At 36.2% G+C, this 26,278-nt stretch overlaps 2 protein-coding genes across 2 annotated transcripts; both read right to left on the bottom strand.

Annotated features, from left to right (window-relative positions):
* Window positions 1-2,170: 2,170 nt before the first annotated feature.
* On the bottom strand, window positions 2,171-3,133 carry LOC100759196 (olfactory receptor 143-like). Its single transcript, XM_027412234.1, has one exon. It carries the CDS (start codon window positions 3,131-3,133, stop codon window positions 2,171-2,173), a length of 963 nt encoding a protein of 320 aa, XP_027268035.1.
* A 9,025-nt stretch (window positions 3,134-12,158) lies between these two features.
* On the bottom strand, window positions 12,159-13,115 carry LOC100752809 (olfactory receptor 143-like). Its single transcript, XM_027412233.1, has one exon. The coding sequence runs from the start codon at window positions 13,107-13,109 to the stop codon at window positions 12,159-12,161; it is 951 nt and encodes a 316-aa protein (XP_027268034.1). The 5' UTR covers window positions 13,110-13,115.
* Between the last annotated feature and the right edge of the window lie 13,163 nt (window positions 13,116-26,278).

Here is a 26,278-nt window from a genome sequence, read left to right as displayed (position 1 = left end):
ATCCTAATATATTTACATATATATTTATATATGCATATTGATGATAATGATCAAACTTAAAACTAGGAAAAAGCATTTATTTGATCAATAGAATATAATTTCAGCTATGAATTGTTTTGCACATTAGATCTTTTTATATAAGAGAATCCTTGTCATGTAATAAGGAAAATAGCAAGAGCAATAGCAACTTTTGGCATTAAGTGCAATACTCTGTTCATTAGAAAGAACTTTTTAAAAACAATCACAGACAAAAGTCTACAGATATACACTAATGATAATTCCATTTATCTTCAGGACAAATTATCAGTTCACCACAACCATATCAGTTGTGTTTGAAGAAAGCCATGGGCAGGAATGCAATCTAATATAGCTTCAAATAGCTGTAAAAAATGAACATTAGTCTAAGAGAATATATAGAATCATTAAAGGCACATATCTAAGTACAAGAAATTAATACCATGGAGCAGGAAATGGATCTTGAGAATTCATTCAGAAAAGAAAAATGGAGATGAATTTATTTAGGAAACAATCAACTCCCCAGCATGGATAAAATATATGGACAAAATATATCAGAAAATAAAAATAAAAATAAAACACTAGGTAGTAGTAGTATAAAATAAGAAAATAACAGTCTGAGCTCATTTCCTCCAACTTCTGTGTCTGAAGAATATGGGGACTTCAGCAAGAGAGTCTTGCCTTCCTATTATGGGGACCAACCAAAGCCCACATGAATGGAAGAAATTATTGGGGAGAGTCTCTTTAACTCCCTTGCACAACTCAAAAAAAGGTTCCCATGCCTAGCACTGAAGTTTTTGTGGGCACTAGCTCTTAGAGTATCTAAGGGTGTTATATAAGCTGAAAAAGAGGAAAACAAGCAATAGTCCTGCACATCTGTAAAGCTTATGAATGACAACAATGACCATCATTGCAAGTCCTCCTCAAGGGTACAATGATGGCACTTAAGAATCTTGGGCTGCAACCAACAGTTGTCTACATGCATTAAATCTTGTGTAATAGGAGGGAATTGATGCCTGCTACTGTAAACCTAGCCAACTAACAGTGGCTGGTGAAGCTATGGCCCCTAGATGAGAACCTGCTGCTGTCAATTTCCCAAACCAGTATAATTTCTCATTGCACTAAAAATATTTATATCCACAGGTAATGTAGCTATCTCATTCACTAAAGACATTTCATTTTGTAGCAGATGGAGACTGTTACAGAAGTCCACAGTTGACTAAAGTTCAGAGATCAACTTGTCATGGTTTGCTCATCCCCAATGAATACATAATTAACTATAACCCCTATACCTTAGGCTCAGAGGACATCAAGAATGAGGGTTGAAAAGATTTTAAGTTCTAGAAGACCAGGATATCTGCAGTGATATAGTGTCCTCTATATGCAAAAGGGAATTGTACTCATACAGTCTCAAAACTAAGGCTACCTAAACAAGACCTGCATGACAATAACAGTAGCAACAGATGACATGTGACTGTGGATAGGGGAAACCTCACAAGGTCACACCTCTAAATGAAGAGTTATAGGTAATAGATGCTCAGGAAAGAAGAATTCAGTCTTTTCCCCGGATGAGCTCTCTGATAGGTTATCTGATCTTGAACAGTTGCCCTAAAAGTATATAAATATAAGTAACACTAAACAAAATAAGTATATATGCCATTGTTTATGGTTATGTGTGCATATATATTAAATTAAATTAAAAATCATAAATTTTAGACACAGGTGGGAAAACACAGGAGAAATTTGAAGAAGCAAAGTGGGTTACAAATGATGTATATATATCATATCATATTCTCTAAATAAATAAATAATAGAAAAATGAAAAGATATCATCCCAGGGTCTCTGTCTGATACAGGGTACAATAGTAAGTTGGAACCACATTCTCACAAGACAAATTTCCAGACCATAAATAATCCCACAGAATTGTAACTCCATTCTATGCATAGAGATAAAAGAAATGTAACTAACTGCATTTCATGGAAAAAGATGAAAAGGTATTAGAGTAGAGTATTCCTTTTCTTCTCTAAAACTATTTTAGAAATAAAAATAAAGAGAAGGTATAAAGTGCATCACAGAAGAATTTGATATGAAGATAGATAAAGAGAAAGAGCCAAATTGGAGACATGGATGGTGCCAACATCCCCACTAGTTCACTTAGACTGTGATTCTCTTCAGTGTTCTCTTCACGGCAAGTTTGACATCCTTGTTCCTGAGACTGTAAATGAGGGGGTTCAGCAAAGGCAGCACAAAAGTATAAACTACTGAAAAAAATTTTCTCTGAACCACAGATTCTGCAGATGATGGTTTGATATGAGCGAGCAGACCAAATCCATAGAACAGTGCAACGGTTATTATGTGAGAACTGCATGTGCTCACGGCTTTGGACCAACCCTTAGATGATGACAAATGAATAACATTAACAAGAATCAAAGCATAGGAAGAAACAATAATGAGGCTAGATACAACAACAACTACCGCCACAGAAACAGAACTGACAAGCTCATTGGCATGGCTGTTACCACAGGAGAGCTCAAGGAGGGGGAATGTATCACACATGTAGTGGTTGATGACTTTAGAATCACAAAACCTGAGCCTGATAATACATCCTATGTGTACAATGGCTGTAGAGATCCCCAATAAGTGTGAAGCAAACATCAGCAGGGAACAAGTCCTGGGAGACATAACTACTGTGTACAGCAGGGGCCTACAAATGGCCACATACCTATCATAGGCCATGGCTGTCAGCACATAGCACTCCGAATTAACAAACAAGCAGAAAAAAAAGAGCTGAGCCATGCATCCTGTGAAAGAGATGGTGTTGTTTTCTGAGACAAAGCTCATCAGCATTTTGGGGGTAAAAACAAATGAATAACAGAAGTCAATAAAGGACAAGTTGAGGATAAAAAAGTACATTGGTGTGTGAAGATGAGAATTCAGACAGATGAGACTCATTAAACTCAAGTTTCCCAACACAGTGGCTGTGTAGTTCACCAAGAACAGGACAAATAGGGGCAGCTGGAGCTCAGGTTCATCTGTTAATCCCATAAGAATGAACTCAGTCACTGAAGAGTCATTCTCCATATCAATTAGCTTCACAGGTAGCATCTGTAGGAACATAAATCAGAATCAGGTGATCCCAACAAAGACACTGTATTATGACCCCAGAAAGAGAGCTAGAGTCATTGTTTCTGATCTCAGGATTGCCTAAGAAAATAGCAAAGCATCCAAAGAACATGACTACCACTTTTCCTTAACTCTCTACCCACAAGGAGTGACTCTATCCTGGTGTAATACTGATAGGGATATTGATAAACATTTCCCCATTCTTTAGCCTCCACCAACAATTTGGGCTAAAAGAAGCAATCCAGTGGCTTTCTCTGTATCACATGATTTGTATTGCTTTGTATTTCAAGGGAAATTATAAAAGCATGAATGATTCAGGGCTTACCTTTGTTTTGAATGCTTCCCTACTTTTGAAGCCTAAGAGCCCTTTCTTTGCAATTCCCTCAAGAGTCTGGATTTCTGATGATAAATGAGTAAACACTCATCAGAATCAGAGAAGATTCATCTCTAACCTTCTAAAACCAGTACACTGTGGAAAATGAAACCATTTGTACTTGAGAATTTATATGGAGTTTTCTCCTTACCTACATGACAGGAAAAATATGTATGAAGCTACAAACATCACCTCACTCAAATTATAGTCTATTTAATGGACCAGCATGGAGAATTATTCTCACTTTTATAGTTTCTTCCCAGGTTGCATGAACCCCTTGATGGTAGAAATTTCTGATCCTATTTATAGTAGAAACCATAACCATAATGTTGAGTCTTTGGGGAATTCAAAATTCTACTCATTTTTAATTTCCTTCCAGGAGTAGCTAGTTCCCAGGGCAGAGTTGTGTGTTGTCCTTTGGGAAATTTTCCACTGTGTAAGAACAGATTTACTAGAGGAAAACCAAGGATATAACATTTTGCCGTTCATAAGAGTTTCCTAAAATCCTTTGGGATTTCATTGGCAAACATTAAATGCTTTAACATTTAACAGAGGAAATTTTGTAAAGAATAGAGAAGGCACTTTAAATCCTTCTGTGTTTTAATCCATGTTGTGAGCTTTGTTACTATGAAGCTACCTGAAGGTTACATAACTTTCCAGACCTTTATTTATATGTATAGCTCCATATTCATCTGTGTAGTTATGAAATATGGCTCTTAAGGAATCATTGACCCACACATCAGTGGTCCTGTAAGTTTCAACAAAGTGGCTCTAATTTCATGGAGATGAAAACAGCCTCTTCAGGAAATGCTGTTAGAAAAACTGGATATTCACATATAGAAGATGGAACTAGATCCCCATCTCTTATTCTGTACATAAGCCATTTCAAAAAAAGTGTCAAAATTCTTAAAATTAGACCTGAACATTTTAAGGCTCTAGAGGAACATTCTTCAAGATCTGGACATAGCAAATAATATTCTTAATAAGATTCCAACAGTACAGATAAAAATTGAATTAATTAATGAAATCACATAAAAATAAATTTCTGCACAAGAAAGTAATTAGTGGAGTAAAGAGCATTCAGAATAGAAGAAAAATATTTTTGGCTATTTATCTGACAGTATGTAAATATCCAAATATATAAACAATTAAAAAACAAAGTACAAAAATTCTGTCACCAAATGGGCAAGTGTGAGCTGGCATTGAAGCAGTCTGAACGAATGCTTGCCTAGTATACACACAACTTTTATTTTGATTCCCATTGTTGCAAAAATAAACAACCAAAATAATTAAATGAGCAAATTAATTGAAAAGGTAGTCCTCAATAAAGAATTGCAAATAGCTAATAGATATATGAAAAAAATATTCACTCTCCTTAGCCATCAGTAAAGATGCATCAAATAAATTGAAGTCATACATGGAATCACCTGCCTATAATGCTGAAAATGGGTGGACTTCTATGAATTTTGAAACATGGGAAGACAAAAGAAATTAAAACATATATAAAAGCACATTGGAATTCTATCTCACTTAAGTTAGAATGTCTATCAACAAGAAAAATAAATAACAACTGGCTAGGATGTTAAGAGAAAGTAACCCTTATACAGAATTGGTAGAAATGTAAAGTATTTCAGACACTGTGGAAATGACTGTGGAGGTTCCTCTAGGAAAGCTTAAAATACATCTCTTATGTGATCCTGTCATGTCACTCCTGGCATCTAATAGTTCTACCTGCACACCATGTTCCTTAAATTTTTCATTGTGGTGGAGTTATAGAACCAGTAAAGAAGTATAGAACTGAATAAATGAATAAAGAAAATAGATTGTGTGTGCATGACAAGAGCTAAATTCTGAAATTTGAAGGAGACAGTATGGAACTGCAGATCAAGTCAGGTGAAATGTTAGATTAATAGAGATACCATGGTTTCTGTTCTGTGTAGAAACTAGGTACAAGAAAGGGTGGTGTAGTGAGAAAGATGGTGGAAGTACTTTATTTACACCCATTAAAATTCCATACCAAAGACCCTTAGTTTACATAGTCAATATATGCCAACAGAGAACCTCAAGAAGAAGCATTCCTTGTGCTACAAGTTTCTCCAAGGTTTGCAAACAGCATGGCATCATGATCTCTCTCTATGCTGTGAATATGTTTTATTACCATTGGCTAATAAAGAAGCTGATTTGGCCAATAGTCAGCAGAATAGAGTCAGGCAGGAAATCTAAGCAAAGATACAGGAAGAAGGGCAGAGCCAGGGAAATTCCAGGAGCCACCACAGAAGCAAAATGTGATAAAATAAGCCATGAGCTTCATGGTAAAATATAAACTAATAAAAATGGGTTAATTTAAGTTGTAAGAGCCAGTTAATAATAAGACTGAGCTAATAGGTCAAACAGTTTTCTAATTAATATTAAGCCTTAGAGTGGCTATTCAAGAACTGTCAGGCATGAGAGAACCCTCCTGTTACATCATCATGCTTACAATATAGAATCATTCAGAAGGGTTTCATGATCCCAGAACTTCACTGTGTTTCTCCTGTCCCTTCTCTGCTTTTCCTAATCCCTGACACTGGGAGTTTAGATAATCCCCATGGTAGTGCTAATGGACCCACCTGGTATCCAGCTAGGGCAGACAGGATTTTTCACTTAGCAATGTGTGCTTAAGGCTCTTCTACATTTTCTCAAGACCTAGTAGCTAATTTCTTCCAGGTGTCTTATATAGAATATGATGAAGTTTGCTTATCCAACCACCTTTTGAAGCGTACCGTTGGTGGTCTTGGAAAAAATGAGTAAAGCTGCTGCATTCACATGCAAGTTTTCTGTACTCAAATTTATTTTCAAATCAGTCAAGACAAGTATCTAGTAGCAAATGAATTGTCAGATAAGAAATGATTTGTTTTGTTATTGTTTTGTTTGTGTGTATTTTTTGTTTGGTTTGATTTGGTTTGGAATTTTGGGGGAAGAGAGAATAAAGTTGGGTGAATAGGAAGGTGGGAAGGATCTGGGAGGAATTTTGGGATGTTATAACATGGTCAACATATTTTGACTAAAGAAAGTTTTCAAGTAAAAGAGGAAACTGCCATGATGTCTTCCAAAGTGTCTTTCATTCTAAATTCTCATTTAAGGAAATGGAAATTCCCATTGTTCTAGATCCTTTCCAATGTTAGGGAATTTTTGAATCAAGATTTTTCCCCCTGTTAATCATCCTGAGTGCTGTAATATATTTAATTGCTTTATTTTATAGTGTCCTACTTTCAAATGCAGTTTACTGTTTTGCAAATGCTGATGTTCCATCCCCATGTTTTCTTTGCTGACATGGCTATTCATAATTTTGCCTATGTCTCACTCTTTTCTTTGTGATTGATGTTTTACTGTTATTTACTTACCACTGATAGACGTTTTTCATCAGATATGCATTTTAAAAGTTGTTGTTGTTTGGGGTTTTTTGTTTGTTTGTTTCGGTGGTTTTTCAAAGCAGGTTTCTCTGTGTAACAGCCCTGCCTGTCCTGGAATTTAACATATAGACCAAGCTGGCCTCAAGTTCAAAGAGAGCCACCTGCCTTTGTCTCCCCATTACTGGGTTTGAAGGCATGTGCCACCATGCCTGACTGTTTTGTATTTGTTTATTGATACAAAAAGAGAAAAGGAAAACAGATAGATGGAATCAGGTAAAAATTAAGATGCTTCTTAATTTTTCTCGTGTTCTCTCGTGCCTGCCAGTTCTTAAATAGCCACTCTAAGGCTTAATATTAATTAGAAAACTGTTTGACCTATTAGCTCAGGCTTATCACTTCTTTTGACCCTTGACCCCTGTCAAATATTGCAAGGAATTTGTGTTTCCCATTTCCATTACCAGCCATGATGGCCAAGCCTGACTCTTCATTTGTTTTCTTGATAACTCAATGTAATGTTTTAATGAGTAGTTACATTTTATACAAAGTTTATCTCAAGTTACATAAAATGTAATCCTTAACTTATTTAAACCATTATGCAAAGAAGAAAATTTAGTTCATAAGAAGGAAAAATTGATGAAGTCAAAATATATCCATATTTTAAGTGAACAGACAATATGAAAAGAACAATTATGTTATGTACAGAAGTCATAGCATCTAAACAAGAATCCATGTTCCAATATGAGATACCTCTATATGAGCTATATATAGATGCCTCCCAAATAATATAGGATATTTCCTTTGCTCTTGGTTGCTCACCATATCTAGACAGTAGAATCCCTCTATTAACTACATGACACACTCTGGATACATGGCACAGAAATCAAGTTGACTGAGCTGGAGACTCCCTCCATGTTGGCTATTATTCTTAGTACCATAAAATGCAAAACAGGCTTTTACAAGAGAAAATTTATCAAATTTCACATAGCTATATATTATGTGTGCTATAATACTGATCTTTTAGAAAAGAGACAACCACTGATATGATAAATCAAAAACTGTGTGAGTGACAAATTTCCTTGGATTACATAATATATCCCCAGTAAACTAGATTCTTAATTATTAGTGAAAATGTGTACCTGTTTCTGGACTATAACTCTGTAGCATGCTTTGTGTTTAGATAGCTGATTTAAACTTTTATTTTAAATTCAAGATCCTTGTACCACTTCCTCTGTAGTGCTGGTAATACAAACTTAGTTTACATTTAGGGTTTGTTAACAATATTCTTATTTCCATTTTCTTTTTGTTGTTGCTTCTTTGTTTTTTATTGTAGATATTCACATTGCTTTGCTTTTGAGATATGGGATCTCTGCATCATTCAGCCTGGCCTGAAATTCACTGTATGTGCCAGGCTGGCCTTCAATCTGTTATTCTTCTCCCTTAGATTAAATTCTTATATCTTATGTGCAACCTCTCTCTCTCTCTCTCTCTCTCTCTCTCTCTCTCTCTCTCTCTCTCTCTCTCTCTCTCTTTCTGTGTGTTTACTTTTCTAGTTGGCAGCATGAACCTGAAAGAATGGAGCCTAAAAGTGAGGCAGACAAAAGTCTCATGCATAAGCCAACTTTATAACTTTATTCATAACATCAGGCAATTTATACACTGAAGATTAAGAAGAATGACATGAGTAAGGTATTCAATCACAAGGATGAGCTACACATGGCTAAAACATGTGTTTTCCATAGAGGTATATGAATAACAACAGCTAAAGTAAACTTAATCTTGTCCACTACACCTGGGATAAGCATAAAAGCACATTCCAAGAAAAATGCTGTGTTTAGGAAGAAATTGTGTTCATAAGACTCTTGTTCTGTTTTCTTGGAGTTTTCTCACATGTGCTCAGAATTCCCACTATACAACTATTCTTGGACTGTGTGCCAATGTGTTTGTGTGTGTGTTTGTGTGTGTGTGTGTGTGTGTGTGTGTGTTGCTATGATTTTTTTATCCATAGATGCATAAATATATAGAATAAAAAGTGAAATAATCTCTATTGGGAAGAGCTAAAACTAAACAAAAGTTATAGTAACAAAATGTCATATTATATAAGGCAAAATATAAAAACATAAATAGAGACATAGGGACATTTTAGAAAATGTAAATGATATTCTTTAATGCATAAGTTTTCAAAGCATTATGAAGCTTATTTACAACATTAGCTCCTATTTTAGGTCACCTTAGAAGGAAACAAAATGCACCCTAGATGATGGCTATTGAAAAAAAAAGAATTCTGAATTAGAAGCCTGCATTATTTTTATCTGGTCTGGTTATCATTGTTGGGAAGTAATTATTCAATTCTATATATCTCATGATGAAGAATTAACATCTTTGTTCTAAGTTATTTTTCCAAGAATATGCAGCAAATAACTTTAAGAAATTGGAGATAGAATTTCCTTCCAGAAAAAGAATGGGTTTGTTTGGTAAATGAGAAAAACCAAAATTTCTTAGTGTTGAACAACTGGAGTATTTACAATAGCCTCTTACATTGGGGGGTCCCTAAAGTTAGGGTTATGACACATCCAGAACTGTATACAGTCCTTCAGCTTCCTTCACACTGGCTCTGAGATTTCAGAGAAGAGAAAAACTTGATGTTCATGTTATCTATTGTGAATGATCAAGTTGTTTGAAGCTGACCCAAGAGTGTTGTGACTTCTGTGAACATCAATAAACAGTGGTAGGCTCAATTGTGAACTTGCAAGTACAGTAAATCCTCAAGCTTTCAACCATAAATTCTGGCAACAATGAACAAATATATGCAGACTCCTTTACTCTGCATATTCAACTCAAGCCTGTTTTACAGCAGCCAAATTAAAATAAGGTAGGTGTTATTTCAAAGACAGAAAGGAAGGTAAGAAACAATAGGCAGAAAATTGGGGAAACAGGAAGAAATGGAGGGAGAAGCTAGAAAAGGAAATGAAGCAGGCTCCATGTCCATCATAAATTCAATTTTTTTTGCTATAGGACTCATATATCTAAATTATTTATAGCTACCATTAATGAGGATTTGCATATGCAAACAATATACAGATAGAGTGGTAAATTCTTGGAGGCTGTGTGAAATTGTTAATGAATGTAAACATTGGAGTGATTAAGTCCTGCAAAGCAAGGTGCCAATCTCTTCATATCCTCATCTGCACTGAGATTATTTAAAAGTGTATTGTGTCAGCCATTTAGATACATAAAACAGGACAACTGACTGCAGTTGTCTTGTTGGCAGCACAATAAAAATTATCCTTTCTAAAATAAGCTGTGCATTTTGACTAAGGCCTATGGTTCTCCCTTCTAAGCACCTCTTCCGTATTCTAACAGCCATCATTCAACCTGCAGTTTAGAAGTTACCAAAGGGCTCCCATCCAAGTACTAACCAGGCCTGACCCTGCTTATCTTCCGATGATCAGGGGTTGTCATGGTAGTATGGCGGTAGGGGAGGACAGGAGGGAGAAGGGAACTGTAATTGTCATGTAAATCAATCTTGTTTCTAATTCAAATAAAAAATTATAAAAAAAAGAAGTTCCCAAAGGGCACAGAAAGGCAAGCTTCATATAACTACATTCATAGATGAGACCCAACACATTGGCATGGTTTCAAATATTGTTTAAAAAATTGAAGTTGGATCACATTTAAACATTTCCTCTTTTGGCATAGTAGACATTGAACAATTTCAATTATTTCTGAAAACTCATACACACAAAACCCACCTGGTTAGCAGAAATCATCTTCAACATACGTACAATGCAGTGATGAACTATGTCAGCGAGAAATGAACAGAAATATCCAACAAACAAGAAAAAGTTGGGGTTTTCTGTCAAGAGAGGTAGGAGCCCTTAAGACTCCTGAGCTTCCTCCCACCCCCCCCACCACAAAGACAGCACATGAGACTGATGATAATCCTTGAGCACCTGAATCACTCTGTTTCTTCAGAATTCTGCTTCATTCCTATGCATTTCTTTACTTTCTTTTAAGTCATCTTATGTATGTAAGTGTTTTTGCTTATATGTACATATGTGTGCCTCACACATGTTTAGTGTAAATGGGGGCTCAAAGAGGACATTGATTCCTCTGGAACTGTAGTTACAGACATTTGGAAGTTACCTTGTGAGTTTTGGAAATCAAATCTAGGTCTTCTGCAAGAACTGTGTGTGCCTGTATCCACTAAGACATTGCTTCTATTTCCACCCCTTACATCTCTTCTTGAGACACATAGTAGGTACTAAATTTTACTCTGCATTATTCATTGTATGACCTTACAAAAGTCACACAGTCATTTATTTAACTAAAAGACAGATGTATAGAGAAATTAACAGAGACAGAGATAAGATGTAGAGGTTTCTTTTGCTCGTTGAAGGTGAAATCACAAACATGAACACATTTCAACTATATCACTAAACATTAAGCCAGGCAGGTTTTGTTTTTAAGGAGTAAGTTGCCTCCTCATTTTTATTTTTAATTTTTACATCATAGTACCCTTTTGAGGCAACAGGCAAAATAACCTAAACATTACAATGACTTTTCTTCTTTCTTCTGTAGTCAAGAAAATAGGAGGTTCTTAACAACTGTATCATAGACAGTTCCAGATTCTGGGAGAAGAAAGCAACAATTTCTATTAAATTCATAACAAAATATATAAATATGTTAATTTATTATCAGAATTAATGTATTTGTGACATTGGACAGAGAAGTAGGCCTAATAGATACAAAATAACTATAAAAATAAAACCTTACTCTAATAAAATATGGACTTCCTTCACAGGTTTGAAACTAAAAGCCTCGAAAAAGAAGTGTTCTCAAAAAGACACTGAAAAATTCCTGATATCTTGTCAGTTCTGCCACACTCACAATTTTTGTCATCTTTACCTTTTTAAAATGCATCTATAGGTAATAAATCTGTCATGTCAAAGAATAGTTCTAAAAATGCTTTTCAAAAGAAAGAAATTGATTACAAATAAGGCATAGGTAAAATTATAAACTCCTAATAAGGTTTTTGTCTCACATAGACAAAGAATACCAACTTGAATCTAAGAGTGTCAAGGCCCTAAAAGGCACACACAGATTTACTATTCATGATAAGAAGAAAAAACATGGATAGTAGAAATTGTGTTGATGTTGTAGAAATATGAAGGGAAGGAAAAAGAATGGAAGATGGGCAATGAAAAGGACACAGAAAATCAGTTGCGACAGGGCTATGAGTAGTGCCACGGTATAATTAACTTGTAATTCTTTTCAAGGTTTTCATCACAGCTACTTGGACATCTTTGTTCCTGAGACTGTAAATGAGAGGATTCAACATGGGCACCAAAAATGTATAAAACACTGAGAAAAATTTTCCTTGGCCCACAGTCTCAGTAGATGATGGCTTGACATAAGCAAGTAGCCCAGATCCATAGAAGAGACTAACAGTGATGATGTGAGATCCACAAGTGCTCAAGGCTTTGGACCAACCCTTACCTGATGACATATGAATGATATTGAAAAGGATCATAGCATATGAGACTAAGATAATGAGGCTACATAATATGATAGCTGTACCCACCACAGCACTACTCACAAGCTCATTGACATAAGTGTTACTGCAGGAGATCTGGAGGACAGGGAAGATGTCACACATGTAGTGATCAATGAGGTTGTTATTACAGAAGTTGAGCCCAATCATTAAAACCGTGAGGAGCATGGCAGTTGAAAATCCAATCAAATATGAACCAAACATCAGCAGACAACAAATCCTAGGTAACATGACAGCTTTGTACAGTAAAGGCTTACAAATGGCCACATAGCGATCATAGGCCATGACTGTCAGCACATAACTCTCAGAGTTGACAAAAAAGCAGAAGAAAAACAGCTGACTCAAGCATCCTCTAAAGGAGATGGTGTTCTTCTCTAAAACAAAACTCATTAGCATTTTGGGGGTGAAAACAAATGAATAACAAAAATCAATGAAGGACAGATTGAAAAGGAAAAAGTACATGGGAGTGTGAAGGTGTGAATTCAGGATGATAAGACTCATTAGGCTCAAATTACCCACCAATATGGCTGTAAAATTCACAAAGAACAGGGAAAACAGGGGCAACTGGAGCTCAGGTTGATCTGTTAGTCCCATAAGAATAAATTCAGACACTGAAGACTCATTTTCTGTAGCCATTTGCTTCATGGGTGGCATCTGTAAGAACAGAAGGTAGCACTACCAAGAAATCCATCTTTGACTCCAGAGGGATAAGCTAAAATTATTGGTTTCTAGGTTTGAGTTGAGGGAACACATAACAAGACATAGAAAGTTCCCCAACTGCTCATGATGAGTTTTGAAGAGTGCCTATTTCCTCTTTATCATGCCAATAATATGTGTATCACTGCAGAAAGCAAACAGATAAACACTCCAATTTTAATGTAATCCTGTATCTTTCCTTAGTATTTAATAGCAAATAAAACTGCAAAAAAGCAATACATAAGAACTTTTATGCAGTATTCATAAAATTTATATACCTTGGGGTTTCAAGGTACTTGCTCATGACAAAGATGATTTTGTGCTTACCATCATTCACTTGGAGCCCTCATTCCTTTTGGAACTCTTAGTCTTCCTTCTTTCTGCACTGAGAGGGCCAAGTGCCCAATAATAAAGAAAGTTAGAGACATCAGCACAAATGTGTTTATGAACTCCTAGAAGAGTCACACAGGAAATTTTTGATTGAGGATTTCTTGACTAATTTATTTTCACATACACAATATTAAATAGCAATTTTCTGTAAGTCTGTAAAGAATTGCCTCACTCAAATGAGAAAATTCATTAGGATCACAGGAAATCTTTCTCTTCTTATGATTTCCTCCCTGCTGGATCTGTGCCCTGAGAGTCTTAATTAGTAAGCTTGTGCTTCTGACACAGAACTAACACTGCATCTTTTGAGATTCAAAATTTTACTCAATTTATGATCTCCCACCAGGAGTACCTAGTCCCCTTGGCAGAATTGCAAACATTCCTTTTTGCCATCCTCCTCTATGCTTTGTACAACTCTATAAGAATGTTCATGGATGGACCCCAGACTGCTGTCTGGGAGGCCAGTAAAGGACTGATCCAGACCCCTGCACATGGATGTCAATTAGGAGGCCTCTGCACTCTAGGGGGCCCCTGGTAGTGGATTAGTACTTTTCCCTAGTGTGAGAAGGGACTTTGAGAGCCCATCCCATGTGAAGGGATACACTCTTGGCCTGGACATGTGTGGGTGGGACTAGGCCTGTCCCAGGATGATGTGGTGGACTTTGGGGAGCCACCATCAAGGGCCCTACCCTGCCTGGGGAGTGGAGGGTGGATGGGGTGGGGAAAAGGCAGGGGGCTGAGGGGGAAAGGGAGAAGGGATTGACATATTAAGCAAGGTTGTTCCTAATTTGAACTAATAAAAAATAAGAAAAAAAAAGAATGTCCATGGATGTGCTAACCTGCCATTTGTATATTTCCCATGGGCATCTCTGATTGCAGTGATACATATAAGACCAATGGTTTAACACTATCCAAAAAAGTTCTACAAAGACATTGAAAGGAGAGAAACAGTCTCCCAAAACAGTCTCAGTGTATATTTACACTTTTCTATTCCTTAACTGTGAAACTGTAGACTTCCCTGACCTTGGATTATATATAATTATATCTTCATATTACTTTTTAAATTTTTTGCAGATTTTTTATTTGAATTAGAAACAAGATTGTTTTACATGAAAATCCCAGTTCCCTCTCCCTCCAGCCCTCCCCTACCACCCCCTCAACTAAAACCCTGCCTATCACATATCCTTTCTGCTCCCCCTGGATGATGAGGCCTTCCATAGGGTGTCATCAGAGTCTATCATATCCTTTGGGATAGGGCCTAGGCCCACCCCCATGTGTCTTGGCTCAGGGAGTATTCCTCTATGTGGAATGGGCTCCCAAAATCCACACTTATGCTAGGGATAAGTACTGAACTTGTACAGGAGGTCCCGTAGATTTCTGAGGTTTCCTCACTGAATTATATATGCCTATAAAATAGACTCATGAAAATACAGCTTGAGTTGTGGACCAAAGATAATGGTAATCTTCTTGCTTATAAAAGTCTGTTGGGATTCATTCTGAAAAAGCAGGAAAAGAAATAAAATGAAAGTGATATGTCATTTTGGTTTGATATATAGATGATGCACATGATGTATTAGAACTGTATAAGTCATAAGAAAAGTTTCTGACAAGTGTTATTTACTTTTTCCTTTTTCACATGCTCATTCAGATACATTTGGTATCGAAACTGGTCACATTTGTATGAAATGCGTTTTTAGTGTGCTGCTGTTGTCCTGTGTAGAAAAGAATGAACAGCATGCCTGGCACCTTCCTACCATACCTGTATGTCCTCTCTATCACTCACATGTGTCAGTTGCATAGTGAGTGAAATTTTTTTACACATTGTCAAATGTTCTGTGGATAAAAATGGAAATCAGAAAGAAAAACTCTCATGTGATAACTACATTGACTAAAGAACACTAAAAGAGTGAAGAGAGAAGGGTCAACAATAATCTGTTTAAAAAACATTCAAGAATAAAATCAAGGAGCAGATAGATTGAGATATAACAGTGTTTACTACTTTAAGAAACTAGAAATTATCTTCTAATTGTTTGCATCATTTTCATTCCCCTCAGAAATGAATGAGATGTCTAATATATTTAGTATGCTATCCTTTGAAATATTCAGCATTGTCATAGTTACTCATTTTAAACATTTTAATAGATTATTAATAATATCTCCTTGTTCTATTTTTTTCAAATCATTATCATTTAAAACTCTTTGAATATGCAATAGTAATTATTAAATGTTGTGAAAGGCAACTCCAAAAACTGAACAATTTTGTGAAAATACTTCCTTTCTGACTTTTTCTTGCTTTACAACAATGTTCTTTTATAAAATTATATTTTAGCTTTTGAAACTTCCATTCATTTGTACAATGAATGGATATATATATATATATATATATATATATATATATATGGATAAATATATGGATAAATATCAATCCACTTCTACTCTCCAAATACAATTAGTGCTCCTACTTCATCTTTTTTCCTTCTTTACATTCACTTCTTTATTGTTAATAATAAACCCTGAATCTACCTACTGCTATGTATATGCATATGCATATGTGACTATACACTAGGGCATTAGTAGCCTATCAGTGACCACTTCTCAAAGGAAATTTACTTTCAACTGTCTCACATAGGAGTATGATTTTAGGGGTATCTCTCCCATCCCAAACCAAAAAAAAAAAAAAAATGACATGAAAATGATCACTGAAATTTCATTCATTGTAGGAAGAAAAATAATAAAATTATTTATGGACAAATTTTACTAATAAATCATACCCTGTCTGTTTGAATCACACCAATGTACCAATGTTTAACTAACTACAGATATAAAGAAAAGCTCACTAAAGTTTATTTTCTGGCCAATGAAAAGAGCTGTGTTAAAACTTTCAATTAAATATCCCTATTTAATGACTTATGTTACAAGAAGAAAGATGTATTTAGTTATCTCAGGGCAGAATAAAAGTGATAGTTTCCCCCCTGTCTTAAAAGTATGTTTCACCTGAGGCCTGGGGACTACTCATAGCAGATCCCATCCCACCAGGATCCAGCCCACACAGAGACTGCCAAGGACCTGGTACCAGTCCCGCCTCCATCCAGGGGAATAGGTAAGCTTGAGCATGTGTCTGGCCCACCTTCCTCTGCTTGGACACACCTGAGGCCTGGGACTGGATGCTGCTGCAGATCTACAGGAAAAGGAGAGAAATCAGAGTATTGAACCTGTTTGCACCCACCAGAAGGGAACTTTGGTCCTGTACCCACCAGGATAGGAAGAGACTCCTTCTAAACTCACCAGAAGAAGGGATGGAAAGAAGACAACATAAAAACACATTCAACAACATAAAAACCAATTTGACTCCACCAGAGACTAGGGACTCTACACCAGCAAGACCTGAACATCACAACACAGATGAAGAAGAAGAAAATGACCTTAAAAACAACTTCATGAAAATGATAGAGGCCCTCAAAGAAGATATGAGAAAATCTCTTAAATAAATGGAAGAAAAAACAAACCAAAAATACAAGAAATCAAAAAATCTCTTAGTGAAACAGTTCAAGACTTAAAACTGAAATAGAGACAATAAATAAAATACAATCTGAGGTGATTTTGGAAATAGAAAAGCTGGGTAAATGATCAGAAACTACAGATGCAAGCAAAACCAACAAAATACAAGAGACGGAAGAGAGAATCTCAGGAGTTGAAGATACACTAAGAGAAATAGATTCATGAACAAAGAAAATCTTAAGTCCAAAAAATCCCTAACACAAAATATCCAGGAAATATGGGACATAATATTTCCTATAATATCCTAAAAATTATAGGAAACTTATAATCCCAGTTCACCGACAGCAAAAAGAAAAATGAGGTGGAAATCCACACACAATTCCACCACCAACAGCAAATCCAAAAGAAACAAGAGTGAATAATCAATGGTTATTAATAACCCTCAATATTAATGATATTAACTCACCTATAAAAAGACACAGGCTAGCAGAATGGATATGAAGACAAAATCCATCCTTCTGCTGCATACAAGAAACACACCTCAATTTCAAAGACAGATGGTACTTCAAAGTAAAGGGTTAGGAAAAGATTTTCCAATCAAATGGACAAGCTGGGGTAGCAATCCTAATACTTCACAAATTAAACTTTAATCTAAAATCAATCAAAAGAGATGAAGGAGTTAACTTCCTACTCATCACAGGAGAAATCTGTTAAGAAGAAGTCTCAATTTTGAACATCTATGCCCCAAATACAAAGGCATCCGCATTGGTAAAAGAAACATTACCAAACCTCAAATCACACATAAAACCTCACACACTTATAGTGGGAAACTTCAACACCCCATTCTCACCACTAGACAGGAACACCAAACAGAAACTTAACAAAGGAACAAACAGAAGTTATGTCCCAATTGAGTTTAACAGACATCTATAGAACATTCCATCCAAACACAAAAAAATATACTTTCTGCTCAGTACCACATGGAATCTTCCCTAAAATTGACCACAAAATTGGCAACATAGCAAACCTCAATGGGTACAAAAAAATTAAAATAACTCCCTATATCTTATCAGACCAGCATGCTTTAAAGTTAGAATTCAACATCAACACAAATTGCAGAAAACCTACAAACTTATGGAAATTGAATAATGCCCAATTGTATCATTCCTGGGTCAAATAAGAAATAAAAAAAAGAAATTAAAGATTTCCTAGAATTCAATGAGAATGAGGACACAACATACCCAAACTTATGGGACACTTTGAAAGCAGTGTTAAGAGGAAAGTTCATAGCACTAAGTGCCCACATGAAGAAACTGGGGAATACTCACACTAGAGAATTAACGGCACAACTGAGAGCTCTAGAACTCAAAGAAGCAAAGAAGTAGATACCAGGAAATATTCAAATTGAGGGTTGATATCAATAAAATAGAAACTAGGACAACAATAAAAAGAATCAATGTAACAAAAAGAGTTGGTTCTTTGAGAAAATCAACAAGATAGAAAAACCTTTATCCAAACACACCAAATGTCAGAGAGTGAAAATTCAAATTAATAAAATCAGAAATAAAAAGGGGAACATAACAACAGATACTGAGTAAATCCAGAAAATCAACATGTCATACTTTCAAAACCTGTATTCCTCAAAATTCGAAAGTCTAAAGGAAATGGAGAATTTTCTGGATAGATTTCACTTGCCAAAATTAAATCAAGAACAGATAAGCAATTTAAATAGACCTATAAACCCTAATGAAATAGAAGCAGTCATCAAAAGTCTCCCAACCAAAAAAAGTCCAGGGCAAGATGCCTTCAGTGCAGAATTCTGCCAGAAATTCAAAGAACAGGTAATACCAATTCTCCTCAAAATGTTCCACATTAAAAAGGGTCATTGCCAAACTCCTTTTATAAGGCTTCAATAACCTTGGTACCCAAGCCCATCAAAGACACATCTAAGAAAGAGAACTACAGACCAATATCCCTCATAAACATTGATGCAAAAATACTCAATAAAATATTGGCAAATCAAATCCAAGGACACATCAGAGAAATCATCCACCATGATCAGGAAGGTTTCATCCACCATGATCAGGGATGCAAGGATGGTTCAGCATATGAAAATCCATCAATGTAATCTACCATATAAACAGACTGAAAAGAAAAACCACATGATCATCTCACTAGATGCTGAAAAAGCCTTTGACAAAATTCAACACCCCTTCATGATAAAGGTCTTGGAAAGATCAGGGATATCAGGAACATACCTAAACATAATAAAAGCAACATACAGCAAAATGACAGTCAACATCACACTAAATAAAGAGAAAAATCAATGAGATTTCTCTAAAATCAGAAATAAGGCAAGGCTGTCCACTTTCTCCATACCTCTTCAATATTGTCCTTGAAGTTCTAGCTAGAGCAATAAGACAACAAAATGAGATCAAGGGGGATACAAATTAGAAAGGAAGAAGTCAAACATTCACTATTTGCAGATGATATGATAGCCCATATAAGTGATGAGAAAAACTCTACCAGGGAACTCATACAGCTGACAAACACCTTCAACAAATTGGCCGGATAGAAGATTAACTCAAAAAAATCAGCAGCACTACTATATACAGATGATAAACACACTGAGAAAGAAATCAGTGAAACACCACCCTTTACAATTGCCACAAACAACATAAAATACCTTGGGTAATGCTAACCAAAAAAGTGAAAGACTTTTATTGTAAGAATTTCGAGTTTTAAAGAAAGAAATTAAAGAAGATACCAAAAAATGTAAGGATCTTCCATTTCTTGAATAGGTAGGATCAACATAGGAAAAATGGCAATATTGCCAAAAGCAATCTACAGATTCAATGCAATCCCCATCTAAATCCCAGCACAATTCTTCACAGACCTTGAAAGAAAATTTGCAAAATTATATGGAAAGACAAAAGACCCAGGATAGTCAAAACAAGCCTGTACAATAAAGGAACTTCTGGAGGCATTACCATCCTTGACTTCAAGCTCTATTATAGAGCTATAGTCTTGAAAACATCTTGGTATTGGCACAAAAATAGACAGGTAGACAGAGTGAATTGAATTAGCCAACATACCTATGAACACCTGATTTTTGACAAAGAAGCTAAAATTATTAATGGAAAAAAGAAAGCCTCTTCAACAAATGGTGCTGGCATAACTGGATGCTGGAATGTAGAAGACTGCAGATAGATCCATGTCTATCGCCATGCACAAAACTTAAGTCCAAATGAATCAAAGACCTTTATATAAATCCAGTCACATTGAACCTCATAGAAGTGAAGTAGGTGGTACCTGACAGCTAATTGGTACAGGGGACCGCTTCCTGACCATAATACCTGTAGCACAGACACTGAGATCCACAAATGGGACCTCCAGATACTGAGAAGCTTCTGTAAGGCAAAGGACACAGTCAACAAGATAAATTGGCAGCCCAAAGAATGGGAAAAGATATTCACCAACCCCACATCTGACAGAAGGCTGACTTCCAAAATATACAAAGAACTTAAGAATCTCATCTCCAAAACACCAACCAATCCAATTAAAAAGTGGGGTACAGAACTAAATAGACAGTTCTCAATACAGGAATCTAAAATGGCGGAATGACACATAAGACAGTGTTCAACATCCTTAGCCATCAGGGAAATGTAAATCAAAACAACTCTGAGATATGATCTTACTCTTGTCAGAATGGCTAAAATCAAAAACACCAATGGCATTTTATGCTGGAGAGGTTGTGGAGAAAGGGGAACACTCCTCCCTTGCTGGTGGGAGTGTGAACTCATAAGGCCACTTTGGAAATTTGTATGGCAGTTCCTCAGGAAAATGGGAATCAATCTAACACAAGATCCATCAATGCCACTCTTAGACATATACCCAAAATATGTTTGAAAGTTACTTATGTAGACATTCTTTACTACACAGTCTTATATTAAAAAGTTTCTAAATATGGAGGAAAGATGACACCAAGAACCCAGGAAAATCACACACATAGATTATTCCAGACATAATGGCTTTAGTTATCTAACACTGGACTTTTTTTTAGTTATACATCTAATACTTTCTTTAAATTCCAATGCTGTGATGCCTATTCTTGGTTGTCAACTTTATAACATCTAGAATATCTAAGGTCCCCAAAATGGCTACACATACATGTGACAATTTTTTTTTGCTTTAATTTGATCAGTTGAAATGGAATGATATACTTCATATCCTGATCACTGAGGTGAGATGACATACCATTAATCCAGATCTTTTGAAGAGGGAAGATCCTGTTCTAATCTGGGCTACACCTTCTGCTGCAAGCCTATACAAAAGACACTGAAGAGGAAAGCTCTCTCCCTTTGCCTCCTCCCTTTTGCCCTGATTGGCATGTCCATTCCTTCACTGGCATTAGAGCCTATTTCTTGGGATTCTATAATCAAGTAGAATATCCAGTCTCATGAACTAAAAAGTTGGATTCTGGGACCTCCTATATGTAGGCAGCCATTGTTGGATAAGCTGGACCACAGTCTGCCAAAAATTCTAAAAATTACAGATAGATGATAGATAGATGGATGATAGCTAGACATAGATAGATAGTTACAGATTATAGATACATATATCATATATGTATATATACATATATAGAGATTTTTTCTATAAATTCTGTTACTCTAGAGGACCTTGGCTAATACAGATGCTTATTTAAATTTAGAAAGTAAATATTTCTCTTTCTTTTTCACTGAGAAAAAAATTATTTATATTTGCTAATCATATTCTGGATATGTCTGCATGCATGTACAAAAAGGTAACATTACTTTGGTTTCAATCACTAGATGGATGGAAGATAGAATTCGAAATAACGGTCTAAAAATTTCATGTGTGTTTTTTTCAGCCTTTCATGTGAGCCATCAGCTAAAAGGGCCCTCACAACATAAATACTGATGAAATCCAAAGATAAAGGAAGGCCTACCTGTTCAGCACGTAACATCCTGAAAATGGGGAAATATTTTATGTATTTCCTTTATTCCATAGTGCATCCAGAGTCAAGGACCAGAGTTTTTAAATTTGATTTCCATTGAGGAAAAGTCTTAAGTCCTCATCTTTTTCAGTGGTCAATTCTGTCATATTCTAGAGCAAGACGAATAATTTATATCAAAACTTTATACTTTGTATAATGATATACGCTAAATACTAATTTAAAACTATTAACAAAAATAATGAAAGAAAAAGATGTTATCAAATTGAAAGTGGGTGACTCTGGGAGGAGTTAGAAGGAGGAAAGGGGGTAATTGTATTTCAATTAAGAACATTTAAAAAAGTTTTTGGTTTTTCAAGACAGGGTTTCTCTGTGTAGCTTTAGAGCCTATCCTGGCACTCACTCTGGAGACCAGGCTGACCTCGAACTCACAGAGATCCACCTGCCTCTGCCTCCCAAGTGCTGGGATTAAAGGCTTGCGCCACCAACGCCCAGCTTGAATGGACAGTATTAAACTACGTTAGAAATTTGGGGGATCAGCCTTCTGTCAGATGTGGGGTTGGTGAATATCTTTTCCCCTTCTGTGGGCTGCCATTTTGTCTTGCAGACTGTGTCCTTTGCCTTACAGAAGCTTCTCAGTTTCAGGAGGTTCCATTTATTAATTGTCAGATATCAATGTCTGTGCTCCTGGTGTAATGTTCAGGAAGCTGTCTCCTGTACCAATTGATTCAAGGGTATTTCCCACTTTCTCTTCTAATAGGTTCAGTGTGGCTAGATTTATGTTGAGGTCTTTGATTCATTTGGACTTAAGTTTTGTTCATGTGGGATGAGCTCCCAGAGTCCATTCCTATGCTAGAGATAAATACTGTTCCACTACAAGAGGCCCCATGGATTTCCAAGGTCTCCTCACTGACACCCACATTCAGGAAATCTGGATTAGTCCCATGCTGTTTTCCCAGCTATAAGTCTGGGGACAAAGAGATCTCCCTTGTTCAGGTCCGCTGTTTCTGTGGGTTTCACCAGCCTGGTATGGACCCATTTGCTCATCAGTCCTCCTTCTCTGCAACAGGATTTCACTTCAGTTCAAGGTTTAGCTGTAGGTGTTTGCTTCTACTTCCACCAGTGGCTGGATGAAGGGTATATGATGGCATAAGAATTCATCATCAATATCATTATGAGGAGAGGGCATTTAAGGTAGCCTCTCCTCTGTTGCTTAGATTTTAGTTGGTATCATCTTTGTAGCTCTCCAGACATTTCCCTAGTGCCTGATTTCTCTTTAAACCTATGATGTCTCCCTCTATTATATTATTTCTTATCTTGTTCTCTTCTGTTCTTCCCTCAACTCAACCTCCCTGCCCCATCATGTCTTCTTTACCCCTCCTCTGCTCCCCTTCTCATTCTTCTAGATCCCTCTCACCTCCCCCCATGCTCTCAATTTGCTCAGGAGACCTAGTCCATTTCCCCTTCTCCAGGGGACCATGTATGTCTCTCCTAGGGTCCTCCTTGTTTACTAGCTTCACTAGCAGGGTGGATTGTAAGCAGGTAACCCACTCTATGTATAAAATCCACATATGAATGAGTATATACCATGTTTCTCTTTTTGTGACTGGGTTACCTGGCTCAGAATGGTTTCTTCTACTTCCATCCATTTTCCTGCAAATTTCAAGATTCCATTGTTTTGTTTTGTTTTTCCTACTGAGTAGTACTACATTGTGTAAATGTACCACATTTTCTCCATCCATTTTTCAGTTAAGGGCATCTAGATTGTTTCCAGGTTCTGGCTATTACAAATAATGCTGCAATGAACATCATTGAACATATGGCCTTGTATGGATGTGCTTCTTTTGGGTATATTTCTTAGAGTGGAATTGCTAGATCTTGTGGTAGACTGATTCCCATTTTCCTGAGGAATCGCCATACTGATTTTCAAAGTGGTTGTATGAGTTGACACTCCCACCAGCAGTGGAGGAGTGTTCCCCTTTCTCCACATCCTCTCCAACATGAACTGTCATTGGTGTTTTTTGTGATTTTGGCCATTCTGACAGGAATAAGATAGTATCTCAGAGTTGTTTTGATTTGCATTTCCCTGATGGCTAAGGATGTTGAACACTGTCTTATGTGTCTTTCAGCCATTTTAGATTCCTCTATTGAGAATTGTCTATTTAGTTCTGTACCCCACATTTTAATTTGTTGAAGATGCTTTCTTTATTCCATTGTATAGCTTTAGCTTCTTTGTCAAAAATCAGGTGCTCATAGATGTGTGGGTTAATATCAGCATTTTCAACTTGATTCCATTGGTCTACCTGTCTATTTTTGTGCCAATGCTGAGCTGTTTTCAGGATTATAGCTCTATAATAAAGCTTGAAATCAGGGATGGTGATGCCTCCAGAAGTTGTTTTATTGTATAGGGTTGTTTTGGCCATCCTGGGTCTTTTGTTTCTCCATATAAAGTTGAGAATTGTTTTTTCAAGGTCTGTGAAGAATTTTGCTGGGATTTTGATAGGGATTTCAGTGAATCTGTAGATTACTTTTGGCAAGATTGCCATTTCTACTATGTTGATTCTACCTATCCAAGAACATGAGAGATCCTTCCATTTTTTGGTATCTTCTTTAATTTCTTTCTTTAAAGACTCAAAATTCTTATGATACAGGTCTTTCACTTTTTGGTTAATGTTACCTCTAAGTATTTTATGTTGTTGGTGGCTATTGTAAATGGTGATGTTTCTCTGATTTCTTTCTCAGTGCATTTATCATCCATATATAGTAGGGCTATTGATTTTTTGAGTTAATCTTGTATCCTGCCACTTTATCATCTGTAGGAGTTCCCTGGTTGAGTTTTTCTGTTCACTTATGTAGACTATCATTTCATCTCCAAACAGTAACAACTTGACTTCTTCCTTTCCAATTATATCCCCTTGATCTCCTTTTGTTGTCTTATTGCTCTAGCTAGAAATTCAAGGACAATATTGAAGAGATATGGAGAGAGTGGACATCCATGGAGATAGTGGACAGCCTTGTCTTGTTCCTTATTTTAGAGGAATAGCTTTGAGTTTCTCTCCATTTAATTTGATGTTGGCTTTTGACTTACTGTAAATTGTGTTTATTATGTTCAGTTATGTTCCTGTTATTCCTGATCTCTCCAGGACCTTTATCATGAAGGGGTGTTGGACTTTGTCACAGGCTTTTTCAGAATCTAATGAGATGATTATATGGTTTTTCCGATCTCAGTCTGTTTATATGGTAGATTACATTGATGGATTTTCGAATGTTGAACCAACCCTGAATCCCGTGTGTGAAGTATACTTGATCATGGTAGATGATTTTTCTGATATGTTTTCTGATATGTTTCTGATATGGATTTGTCTTGCCAGTATTTTATTGAGTAGTTTTGCATCCATGTTCATGAGGGATATTGGTCTGTAGTTCTCTTTCTTAGTTGTGTCTTGGTGTGGCTTGGGTACCAAGGTAATTGTAGCTTCGTAAAAAGAGTATGGCAATGAACCTTCTGCTTCTATTGTGTGGAACAATTTGAGGAGTATTAGTATTAGCTCTTCTTTGAATTTCTGGTAGAATTCTGTACTGAAGCCATCTTGCCCTGGGCTTGTTTTGGTTGGGAGACTTTTGATGACTGCTTCTATTTCCTTGGAGGTTATAGGTCTTTTTAATTTGCTTATCTGTTCTTGATTCAATTTTGGCAAGTGATATCTGTCCAGAAAATTGTCCATTTCCTTTAAATTTTTCAATTTTGTAGAGTACAGGTTTTCAAAGTATGACCTGAAGATTCTCTGGATTTCCTCAGTGTCCATTGTTATGTCTCCCTTTTCATTTTGGATTTTGTTAACTTGCATATTTTGCCTTTTGGTTAGTTTGGATAAAGGTTTGTCTATCTTGTTGATTTTTTCAAAGAACCAACTCTTTTGATTGTTGATTCTTTGAATTGTTTTCTTCGTTTCAACTTTATTGTTTTCTTCCCTCAGTTTGACTATTTCCTGGTGTCTACTCCCCTGGGGTGAATTTGCTTCCATTTGTTTTAGAGCTTTCAGCTGTGATGTCAACTCTGTAGTTTCTTCATGTGAACACTTAGAGCTATGAACTTTCATTTTAGTACTGCTTTCAAAGTGTCCCATAAGTTTGGGTGTGTTGTGTCTTCATTTTCATTGAATTTGAGTCTTTTGTCGTCTATAACTTTATCTTTTGAAGAATGGCATACTGGTATCAATTGTTGTAGATTTGCTGTAGGCTAAGATTTTCTCTTAACTTGATC

Source organism: Cricetulus griseus, chromosome 4 (assembly GCF_003668045.3).
Source record: "Cricetulus griseus strain 17A/GY chromosome 4, alternate assembly CriGri-PICRH-1.0, whole genome shotgun sequence".
In the NCBI taxonomy this organism is placed as follows: Eukaryota; Metazoa; Chordata; class Mammalia; order Rodentia; family Cricetidae; genus Cricetulus; species Cricetulus griseus.
The sequence above is the reverse complement of the archived record's forward strand: the minus strand, read 5'-3'. Positions and strand labels throughout refer to the sequence as shown.

Bases quoted from the DNA above. Each gene is read 5' to 3' on its own strand.
- LOC100752809 (XM_027412233.1), bottom strand. From the start codon at position 13,109: ATGCCACCCATGAAGCAAATGGCTACAGAAAATGAGTCTTCAGTGTCT.
- LOC100759196 (XM_027412234.1), bottom strand. From the start codon at position 3,133: ATGTTCCTACAGATGCTACCTGTGAAGCTAATTGATATGGAGAATGAC.